Consider the following 11867-nt stretch of genomic DNA (forward strand, 5'->3'; position numbering starts at 1 on the left):
GGAATATACTTTTGGGGAAACATTTTCACCCCAAACAAACAGAGCCTAAATCAATGAGCTAAGACCTGGCCAGTCTAACTTAAATCTTTTTGAATTTCCAATGATTTTCGACAGGCTGTATTTCGGGCCAGTTCCCGCGTGTTCCGAACAACTCCCATAGACATGGCATCGTTATAATATTTCTTTCGTGGAGATCCCATTATTCACTTCCTCACTCCAATGAGAGATTTCAAGCATACATAGTCTATCCTTCTTTTATTTATTGTTTAGAGTTGTGCTAATTGGCTCTCTGCTTTGGCTTTTATATGCGTTCTATATCACACAGAATTGAAAAGATAAACAAGGGTAAATAATTGTGTAGTGGTTCGTAGGTCACAGCTAAGAAAACAAGTAAGATGTGACTTTGAATAGACTTCGTTCTATAATCAATCAACCATAGCATGGCTCGGTTTGAGATATGATTCAGTGCTTATGGGCACCACCACGGCCCATGCATTCTCCATAACCAATCAGGCGTGCCCTAAACGCACCCATATCACTAAAGTTTGGTTTGGGTTCTGAAAATCTACACAGCATTATTGTCTTTCTTCCTTTTTTGCTCATCTTTCATCAGAGGGCGAAAAGAAACAATGGTTGTAGCTGAAATCTTTCTTGGTGCTTTCGTCAAGGGGCTGGTCAGTGTATTGACCTCCCAAGAGTTGTTGAGCTTTGCACGGAGGGAGAAGATTGATGCTCTGCTCACGAAATGGAGCACAATGTTGGAACAAATCGATGCCATGCTAGCTGATGCTGAAGAGAAGCAAACGAGGACCAATCAAAGGGGTATCCAACGGTGGCTGGAGGATCTCGAGGACTTGGCTTATGATCTGGACGACATGCTAGACGAGTTCTCCACCGAAGCTTTGCGGCAACAAGTGTTGAAGAAGGAGTCTCGAGGCAGCACCAGCAAGGTACGTGCCCTCATACCTACTTGTTGTACGCGTTTCAATCCGAGCACCCTGGTTTCAGATTTTAGAATGAGGTCCAAGATGGATGAGATGACTATGAGGTTGAAGGATCTCTTTGACCGAAGAACGGGGCTTCACTTGCAAATTGTTGGTGCGGGACACTCTGCAGGTAGATCTCCACAAATACCACCCACTTCATCTTTGATGCACGAAACTCGTTTGTACGGTAGAGATGGGGATCAAAAGGCGATAATAGAGTTGCTCCTGCGTGATCAATTGAGTGATGTAAAAGTTGATGTTGTTCCGATTGTGGGCATGGGGGGAGTCGGGAAGACCACCCTTGCTCAAATGGTCTATAACCACGAAATGGTTGAGAGACATTTTGAAATCAAAGTGTGGGTCTGTGTTTCTGAAAAGTTTGACATTATGGGAGTGACAACAGCGATTCTAGAGTCTATTGCCACTCACACTCGCGATTATAAAACCTTGAATGAAGTTCAAGTTCAATTGAAAAAGGCTTTGGATGGTAAGAAGTTCTTGATTGTTCTAGATGACGTTTGGAACAAAAACTACGGTGATTGGAGATGTTTAAAGAGTCCTTTTAATGTTGGAGCCTTAGGAAGTAAAGTAATAGTAACGACGCGTAATAGGGATGTTGCATTCATGATGGCCGGAACCGATACATATCATCATCCCCTGAAGGAACTATCAGAGGATGATTGTTGGTCGGTGTTTACAGAACATGCATTTGAGAATAGAAATATAGATGAAAGTCCAAATTTAGTTTCACTTGGTCGAAAAATTGTGAAAAAATGTGGAGGATTGCCCTTGGCTGCGAGGACTCTCGGTGGACTTCTACGGTGTAAATTGAGAGATGACGAATGGGAAGACGTATTGAACAGTAAAATGTGGGAGTTATCGGACAAGGAAAGTGACATTCTTCCAGCTTTGAGATTAAGCTACTATCACCTCCCTTCACATTTGAAGAAGTGTTTTGGATATTGTTCCGTACTGCCTAAGGATTACGAATTTGAGGAGAAGGAACTCGTTTTCTGGTGGATGGCAGAAGGCTTAATACAGAAGCCAACAGGGCATAAACAAATGGAAGATCTTGGATGTGAGTACTTCCGCGAATTGTTATCGAGATCTTTATTTCAGCCATCAAGTAGTGGATTCTCGCTATTTGTGATGCATGACCTCATCAACGATTTAGCTCAGTTTGTCGCAAGGAGAACTTATTTTAGGCTGGATGACAAGCTTCAAAACAATAAGGATGATAAAAATATAACTAACGCTCGTCATTCATCCTACTTACGTGGCTATTGTGATGGCATAAAAAGGTTTGAGGCCTTCCGAAAAGCCAAAAATTTGCGGTCTTTTTTACCATTTGGATTGGGAGATCGAGGTACCAACTACGGGTCATCCTTTTTAACAAGCGATGTTCCCCTCCATTTGTTGCCGAGTCTTAGTCGTTTACGCGTGCTTAGTTTGAGAAGATATCGAATCTATGAACTTTCGAATTCGATTGGAAATATGAAACATGTGAGGTTCCTTGACCTTTCATGTGCCTTGATTGCCACATTACCGGAATCAATAAGCACTCTTTACAACCTACAAACACTAATATTGAGAAACTGTAAAAATCTCAGCAAGTTGCCTACAAACACGAGTAATCTTATTAACTTGCGGCATCTTGATCTTACTGGTGCAGATTCTTTACAAGAAATGCCACCAAAAATAGGTGAATTGACATGTCTCCAGACATTATCAAACTTTGTTATCAGCCAAGATGAGGGGTCTACCATAAATGAGTTGGAAAACTTGATTCATCTTAGAGGGACTCTTTGCATATCAGGCTTGGAGAATGTGGCTGATGCTCTGGATGCCAGCATGGCCAACTTAAAGGATAAACAAGGCTTAGATGTCCTGTTGATGAAATGGAGTAATATATCAGATAATTCTTGCAATGGAAGTGTTGAATCAAAAGTGTTTGACTTGCTAAGACCTCACAATAAGCTAAAAGAGCTTACCATTATTGGTTACCATGGCCTAACATTTCCGACTTGGGTGGGAAATTCTTTGTTCTGTAATATGGTATCCTTGAAGTTCCAAAACTGTGAAAAGTGCATTTGCTTGCCACCACTGGGTCAATTATCCTCACTTAAAGAACTTCACATTCAAGGTATGAAAACATTACAGAACATTGGACCTGAGTTCTATGGGTTCGGCTGCTCACATCCCTTCCCAGATCTAGAGTTTTTGACCTTTGAGGACATGCCTAAATGGAAAGACTGGTCTCCATTTGAAGTTGAGGTAGGTGCTCAAGCATTTTCACGATTGTCAGAGCTCTCCATTAAAAGGTGTCCCAAGCTTTTGGGTAAATTGCCCGAAAATCTTCCTCGCTTAAAAAAATTGGAGATTAAAGAGTGCCCACTGTTGGTTTTTGCATGGGCTCCAAGCCCTACAGAGCTGAATCAAGTGAGGAACACGCTCCACTTTAAGGCACTCATTTCTCTATCTCTCACACATGTTTTGATTCCGGACTCTAGGAATCCAGAAGTGGGTAATGAAGCAACGTTGGAAAATGCAAGGTATAGCCATTTGAGCTCGCTGATTTCCCTTACAGTTGAAAATATACAGGGTCTTAGATGCCTACCTGGTTGGTTTCTTCAAGGGCTGACGGGACTCCAAGAACTCTTTATCCGTGGTTGTCAAGAACTCACCTCACTGTGGAAGAATGACGTGAGACGGAGACACCGACTCCCTGCCCTCCGACGTTTAGAGATTAAAAAATGCCCTCAACTTATTTCGTTTTGTGAAGAAGACGAAAACGAAGAGAATGAGGAAGGGCTACAACAGCATGAGGAGCTGCATTACTTAATGATGCTGGAGCATTTGGAAATAACATATTGTGAAAAGCTGGAGAGACTACCACGGGGGCTGCACAACCTCAAATATCTTCAAGATCTTATCATCTTCGATTGTCCATGTCTCATCTCTTTTCCCAAGGAAGGTTTGCCATCTACTCTAACAACACTTCGCATTAGGGATTGTGTCGCTCTGCGGTCCGTACCAGAGTTGACGATGCTGAATAGTCTTGAGATATTGGGAGTAAGTAGGTGTCCATCGCTCACGTACTTAAGTTGTTCCAAAACTGGGCTACCGCCCACTCTCAAATCACTGTGGCTTTATAATTGTAGAAATCTGGAGTCAGTACTGGCAGAGGAAGGGATGAAAATCAATTGTCCATCTCTTGAATATGTGTCAATTAACAGCTGTAAGAGCCTCAAATCCTTGCCGGATCTGATGCAAAATAATTATAACGGTGGATTTCTCAGGAATCTCAGACAATGGAAGATATATGATTGTGATAATTTGGAATGCATTCCGGAAGGATGGTTCACCGCAACCAATCTAAGGGAATTGGAGATCTACAGATGCAAAAAACTCAAGGGCCCACCATACCGTGTCTATAAGAACCTCACTTCTCTTCAAAAGTTGTCTGTAGATAATTGTGCTTCAGCTACAGGACTCGTATCTTGCATTCTGAACAATGCACAATTCACCAACCTCACTGTGCTTGGAATCGTCAATCTGGACATGGGTAATAAGCCCCGATCAGAGTGGGGTTTACATAGATTGTCCTCCCTCACAGCTCTTGACCTCGGACGTTACGGCGGGACGTCATTTCCACCAGAAGAAAAAGATGGGATGATGCAGTGGTTGCCCCCTTCTCTGACCACCCTGCTTATCTATGAGTTCCCAAATCTGGAGAAGCTCTATTGCAAGGACTTTCAAAACCTCCCCTCTCTTGAAAGACTTGAAATCTGGAGATGCCCCAAGCTCACGACCATTACAGAGCTAGGGCAGCTTCCCTCACTTTCGGAATTGTCGATCCATTTTTGCCCCAACGTCAAATCGTTTTCTGCAGAGGATCAAGCATTCCGTCTGCCTCCCTCACTTTTGGTATTGTGGATATACACATGTCCTTTACTGAAAGCGAGGTGTGAAAAGAAGAAGAAAGGCCAATATTGGCCCCTCATTTCTCACATCCCTCAAGTCACCATAGACGGCAGACTCCAAGATACTATGCCCCAGGTGCGTTTTACATCAAAAAAACTAATATCCACTTCTCCTTATATATATCAAGCCAATAAAGCTATTAATTCCGTTCACTAAACTAATTAATAAATCTTCTCTTGGTTTTGTTTTTTTCTGAAAATGTCTTGGCTGGTTTGCACAATTAGAGGTGGGAAATAGGCGGGTTTAGACGGGTTGAAAGGGTTGCTAGTCAAATGTGGACGGGTCAAATATTAAATGGGTTGAAACGGTTGGGTTGAATATGGGTCAAGCCGAACTCAAACCCGCCCAACCCAACCCATTTTCTTTCTCTCTCTCTCTCTTCTCCCCCCTCCCGCCCGTTCCCTTCATTTTCTGTCGTTTTCAAATATATCTTAGACCTCAATTTTATTTTTGACCCCATCAACTACGTACACACAAAATCCATACACACAAAATCCATCGATCACGTCACACCATTCAAAAAACAAGTATTGAACCCATTTTAGGCTTAAAAGTGTCGAAATTCAATTTTACTTTATTTTTGTCTCGTACTTTTTGGGATCGAAAAATAAACGACGACAAGATAACTTCGACGGGGAGTTAGAGGCTAAAAAAATTTAAAGAATCAGGTTATTACTTTTTTTTCCATTTCCAAACAATAGCATAACTTCGACGAGGATTCCACCGATTGTATAGTTTCGGTCTTCGTTGCGTCCACTGAAGCCACCTCCAATATTCTAGAGAGCGCTAAGTGCGTTCTCTTGAACTTAAATCTAAAAATTGTCCTTATTTGAATTTTTTTCACATTTTTTAGTTTTGCGCCAAACTTTTGTGGGTTATTGATTCTTCTCGATGAGAGGAATTGAAAAAGTAAGAATTTTTTACTTTAACCCAAGCATTTTGAGAAATAACCATTTTTTAGCAAAAAAAAATGTCACTTATTTTGCTAAAAAGTGGTTATTTCTCAAAATACTTGGGTAAAAGTAAATTTTTTTACTTTTCCGATTCTTCTCGTCGAGACGAATCAATAACCCATAAAAGTTTGACGTAAAACTAAAAAATTCAAATAAAGACAAAATTCGCAAATTTAAATTAAGTTTAAGAGAACGCATTAGCCAAAATGTGGAATCAAAATGTGGTGGACTAATAGTCAAAGAGAGAAACGGGAGAGAGAGAGAGAGAGAGAGAGAGAGAGAGAGATGATTGAATAATGAAACCGAAAAATGGTTTTGTCTGGTAGAGCCGTATAGGAGGCGGGACAAGGAAACAGACTGTTTTTTAATTCAAACCCATATTGAATCCATTTTTAACCCATCTAAACCCATAAAAATATGGGTTTATATGGGTTGAACTCATATCAACCAATTATATAGTATGGGTAGGTTGGGTTGGGTTATAAATGGACGAATTGGGCGGGTTAGAAAAATATAAGTTGAGATTGTCACCTCTATGCACAACTGATTCTGGGATATACTACTCTGTAATGTACATTTCATGGTCGACCCACTCCTACCACACGCCACATGGTTCACAGTCACACACACGCGCGCATATATCATCAGATATCGATTTTTAGACACTAATTTTGGTCCTTAATTTGTTGACTAATTTACATTTTAACACTTTCAATTGTGATAAAATTGGCAAGCGAAGTGGAGTGCAATTGCTACCTCACTTGTACTCCAATGCACATGGGCAGAGTTTGATTCCCGTAAGCACATATTCCCTCCCCAAGTCCCCTAGGATAGACTAGATTAGGATTAACGAATGGCATATATATATATATATATATATATATATAAACTGTTTAAAGGATTAATGGAGTATGACAATAAATAGTTCTACAATTTGACGTTGTATAATTTTTGTCATAAGAGACAAAAGAGAGAGAGAGACCATATTTGCTATCATAAATAAAGAAACGGTGAGCGTGATTTATAATATATTATAATCAGTAAAATGATTGATTCTCAATGTCTACATGATAATTTATTTTGGTGCCTTAAGATAAAATTGCAGTCAAGTTATTAAGATTATAGGTGTTTTCTTTTATTATTGTGATTCATGACTAGATATGATAGATCAAGGGATTTATTTTCTTGCATGTTTGCACTACTGCATGCAGTTCTGAGAAGTGGAGATTGTGTCATACTTCTTTGGAATGTCATTTTCTCAAGTGATACTTTGCAACAAGATGAAGGGACACGGTATTCAATCCTTCCATAACTTTTAACACTCCTAATTTTCTCTGTCCAAAAGTGTGTTATCTGCATAGTTGCCATTAGAAAATTCTTTTAGTTTATGTCTTTTATCATGTGCTTTATGAAAATCCACTAGTGTGAGATTTTAGCACAAGCACAAGTCGAAAACTCTGGCACAAAGCATGGCCTATTTTTACATTTCTTTCCATGCACGACTATATCGGATGGCAAACAAGAGTAGTCAAATGGCATCAGACGTTTGCATAAAGCCGTTGGCCTATATTTTGTCTTCAGACAATTTTATAAACCGTGGAGCATCTTTATGCATTTGGTTTTTTATTTTGCTTCTGATTCTTTCAGCAAATACTAATGAATCAAGTATTTGACTAGGGTTTATCCAAAGCTTGTGCTAACTTTCTCACATTTCTCAAATTTTGCAGCCCTTCAGCTGATACGTTTTTGGAACCAATCATTTGACGTTTAGCATGGTGAATTTTCGGGTTGCAATGATCTCAAGTCTCAATGTGTTTTCAGAGCTCAGGATGTATTCAATTGAATGGTCAAAATATATCTCTATGTTCGTATTTGCGTCATCGTTAAATTTCAAGTCTTGTAGTGACGAACTATTAAGGTAAATTGTTTGTGTGGTGCCTATATATACGCCTTTGTTTCTGTTGTTCTTTCTACTTCCCTTTTGTGACATACCACTTTTTCGGTTAAAAAAAAAAAATTTTTTGACACAAATAATTCAATTATTTCATTTTTCTATTTCAAACTTCTTTCTAATAAAAACAAAACTCGAATAACTTATAGTAATTTTTATGTATATGTGGAGTTGTGAGAACATTATAGTATTGGGCCGTTTATTTTTATTGGGTTGATTTAATCTCTAAAATTCTAGTTGGGCCAATTAGTGAGGGTATTTATATATTGTTAATGAGAGAGAGGTTTATTTTTATATAAAGTATAAACATTGAGAGCAAGGGTTTTATACATCAGAATCAGAGAGACGAGAGAGAACGGACTGAAGTGTTGAGCGTTGCGGCGGATTCGAATAGCATTTCAATACCTTGGGTCAGTCTACTCTTTATCCTGAACATTATTATTTTTATTGTTATTGATCCTCAATGTACGGCCTTCTATAGTAATAATTTATGTGGGTTTTTGTTCAGCTGTGTGCCGAGAGGAATGGATGGTAGTGGTGTATGTGTATATGATATGATTTGTGCGTGGGTTTAGTTAGTGGTCATGATTCTGATGACTTAATAAATCTAGGTTTAGGCTTTAGCAATCCTAGTACTTAGTTAATGCTAGTATAGGTTTGGAGTATTATATTTAGCAGTTCGGCATCATATGATTAATTATGATTTTGTATACTTCTATCCAGATTAGGCGCTGTTACAGTTGCATAGCAATCGTGATATCATTTTTCGAATCCGAGGTGAGTGGTTAAACATGTGATCCCTTCTTTTGGATTCTCCTTGAGCCTATCTGTTCTTGACAATTCGTTTATTCGTCGTAATTCGATAAGTGATGTTCTTATTCATCGCTCTCATATTTATTGACGATTGACGTACCCTTTGGCATACAAGGTTTATTGATGATATTTTCGATTGTTGGATTGCCCATATTTTTCTTGTTGCTCCATAATATTATTGTGACTTTGCAACGACACGGAGAATAATCCTGGTGCAGGTGCCTCCGGCTTGCCGTTGTTCTATTTGTTTTTGGGACCATGGACTATGTTTATATTTATTAAAGTCCAAGGAAAAGACCCTTGAGATATCGTGGTGACTTTGGCCGCTAGGGAAAAGACTTGTGAAATACCCTGTGACCTAATCTCGGATTGGCTTAGGTAAAAGGTCCCAGGTGCCATTCTGTGGTGACTCTAAGTACGGTGTTGGATCCAACGGGTAAAGCCCTGAGAAAATATTTGGCATTTGGTACTTGGTAGTTGGAAGATATGGTTCCCACTTTGGTTTGGACTACCTCATTATTGTTGTTCCTCGTTCCGATATTGTTGAGTAGGCTGTTGGTATTAAATGGTTGTTATCATTATTCGATTGTTGTTGTGATAATTCGTTATTCAATCATTCATCTTTTGATATTATTTGCTGAGCCACTGAATTTGTTAGTTTGTTGGTATTATTCGTTGAACCTTCGACCTTTCTTAATTTGACACCATTTCTTTAGAGCCCATGTTATCATTTATTTATACGTATGTCACTTTGTATTATTACCCTTAGCATGCTTAACTACTCACTGAGCTCGTCAGCTGACGGATTTACTCCAATTTTTTTTTTCAGGTTAGTTCATGGAGCATTGTAGTGGGCTCTGTGGCATTGTCGGGACCTTCTGTTTGGACCTCTAGGACGTCTGCATTTTTATTTCTTTTCTGTTGTCAAAAAGTATCCCCACTTTTATTTATTAGCTTCTGCACTTTTTTTAAATGCAATTCGTTGTGGAATTTGGAGATTGAAAAATATCAGATAATGTGTCGTTTGCTTAAGAAAATATTGGTTTGGTGTCGCGCATTTTATTGTAATAAAATATCCAGTTTTTCATTATTTGTTTAAAGTTGCTAAAAATATTTTTAATTAGGCTTCGTGTCTCATGAATACTTCATGGTACACGGCCAATCATGCTTGAGAATTTGGGGCGTGACACCTTCCCCCAACACTCTCGTTTATTAATCCTCCTCTATTTATTTGGTATCGTTCCCAATGATCTGTAAGACTTTTAGCCACTAGATTCGTACTTCATAATATCATTTTGAATTATGCCTTCTTGCAACGCCTATCTCTCGTATCAATAGAAATTTTGACGTTTTTTTTTCTTAATCACCTTTTTGCGTTCATTAGAGCTATACTATTATCCGTGATATTCCCATGACTATCAAATCATTCGCGAGATAAAAATCCGCAATGGGCCGATACATGTAGGATGGGTTATGCCCTCTTCTGTTATTACATAATGGTTACAAAACCTTTCGACAATCACGAAAATAGAACAAAATAAATATACAGACAGAAAGATGAACATATGAACCAGATATACATCAGATCCAGACCTAGCATACGAAGATAACGGGTAAAACTTCTAAACTAGCTTAATGAGCACCTCAATGTCCGAGAAACGAATTATGCAAGGAAAAACCTATGGTACCTACTACGCACCATCCAAATGGGGTTTACCATACGCCCCATTAATTACGTGTGACTTTGGTTCTGTTATGTTTGATTATGGTCACAGTTACGTTTGGTTATGGTCTTCGTAACGTTTGAGTTTGGTCTTAAAAATCTTCACTATTCCCGGTGACCTGCTAAACGGGTTACTAGCAGATTACCGATAATAAAATAATGTGTACCAATAATTAAGCGTAACAAAGACCAAACCATAACCAAAATTAAGAAAGTGTGACCCGTGACCGCGCGTTGCTTTGGTTAGGACTTGGTGTTGCACTAGCTTTGAAGTGTTTATGGGATGTTTGCCTAGTGTACACTATAGTCTCATTGTTCTTTTTTGATTTTTTTTTCCTTCTTACTTTAGACATTCCAGTTGTGGAATCGTACTCCAGAAGTTATGGTCTTCAATTCTTAAGAAGAAGTTGTAGCTCTTTGCCAAGCTTTTGCATTTTTCTTTTTTCATTTGGAGTACAGTGCATATTATTGCCTGGAAAATGATTCTTTAGCATATGTTGACCCTTGCTTTTTTGTCTGGTCGAAAGAGTTACGGGCGATCGACAATTAGCAGCATAAGAAGAAATTCAGGTCGTGAGCACTATTTGTTGAGCCGTTGGACTTCCTCGTACGTTCGATATGTGGTTTGTTGATGACATTCATTGAGTCATCGACCTTGATTATTTGAAACAATTTCTTTGAAGAAGCCCTCAGTAATCGTTCACTTATACTTAGGCCACTTTGTATTCTTTACCCTTAGCATGCTTAATTACTCATTGAGATTTCAACTGACGGATTTATTCCACTTTTTTTTCTCCGGTTAGTTTATGGAGTATTGTAGTGGACTTTATGGCATTTCAGGACCTGTAGTTTAGACCTCTAGGGTCATTTTCATTTTATTTATTTTCTAGTGTCAAATAGCTTCCGCACATTTATTTATGGGTAATTTGGAGTTCGGAGGGTATTGGATATTGTGCCCATCTTGCTATAAAAAAAATATTGGTTTGGATTCCCACAATTTCATAGAATTTTTTTTGTCTTAAGATCGTAGGAAAACAGTAAAGAAAAACAGTAAACGATTTTACTAATTTCTGGAACTTACAACATGAACATGAAATACAAAATTACAGAATATGAAATATAGACATAAACTGTAAAATAGTATTAGCCATTCCAAACCGAGACCCATTTTGTTCAACGGTGCCCTTAAGACAAATTCGCCGCCTCACTGGTGCTAGAGGTTGTGTCGGTGTTCGTCTCCCAGGGTTGACTCAGTTACCACTCAGCTGCCGGAGCACCACTATAGACTGCCCGTCGAACCAACTTGTGTCTGTACTCTCTCTCTCTCTCGAAAAGAACAATTGTATTGCAGAAGAAGTAGTAGAGATGCTTTGGATTGTTTTCGGTGTGTTGAAACCAAAGGTAGAGGTCCCCTTAAATAGCTGAAGGAGGAGCCTCTGCTATCAATACGACAATAA

At 38.9% G+C, this 11867-nt stretch overlaps 2 protein-coding genes and 1 long non-coding RNA gene across 3 annotated transcripts in view; 2 read left to right on the forward strand and 1 right to left on the reverse strand.

The window, feature by feature from the left end:
* The window catches only part of LOC131334762 (uncharacterized), a 64544-nt gene that overhangs the window by 1887 nt on the left and 50790 nt on the right, over positions 1-11867 (reverse strand). The window lies entirely within an intron of this gene.
* LOC131332612 (putative disease resistance RPP13-like protein 1) lies at positions 256-7687 on the forward strand. Its single transcript, XM_058366911.1, has 4 exons — positions 256-4024; positions 4067-5045; positions 7360-7541; positions 7651-7687. The coding sequence occupies exons 1-4, from the start codon at positions 630-632 to the stop codon at positions 7685-7687; spliced, it is 4593 nt and encodes a 1530-aa protein (XP_058222894.1). The 5' UTR covers positions 256-629.
* LOC131334780 (uncharacterized) lies at positions 8013-9635 on the forward strand. The gene is made up of 3 exons (XR_009202278.1): positions 8013-8284; positions 8598-8651; positions 9517-9635. It is a non-coding gene; the product is annotated as an uncharacterized LOC131334780 (long non-coding RNA).

This window comes from Rhododendron vialii, chromosome 7a (genome assembly GCF_030253575.1).
Source record: "Rhododendron vialii isolate Sample 1 chromosome 7a, ASM3025357v1".
Classification (NCBI taxonomy): domain Eukaryota; kingdom Viridiplantae; phylum Streptophyta; class Magnoliopsida; order Ericales; family Ericaceae; genus Rhododendron; species Rhododendron vialii.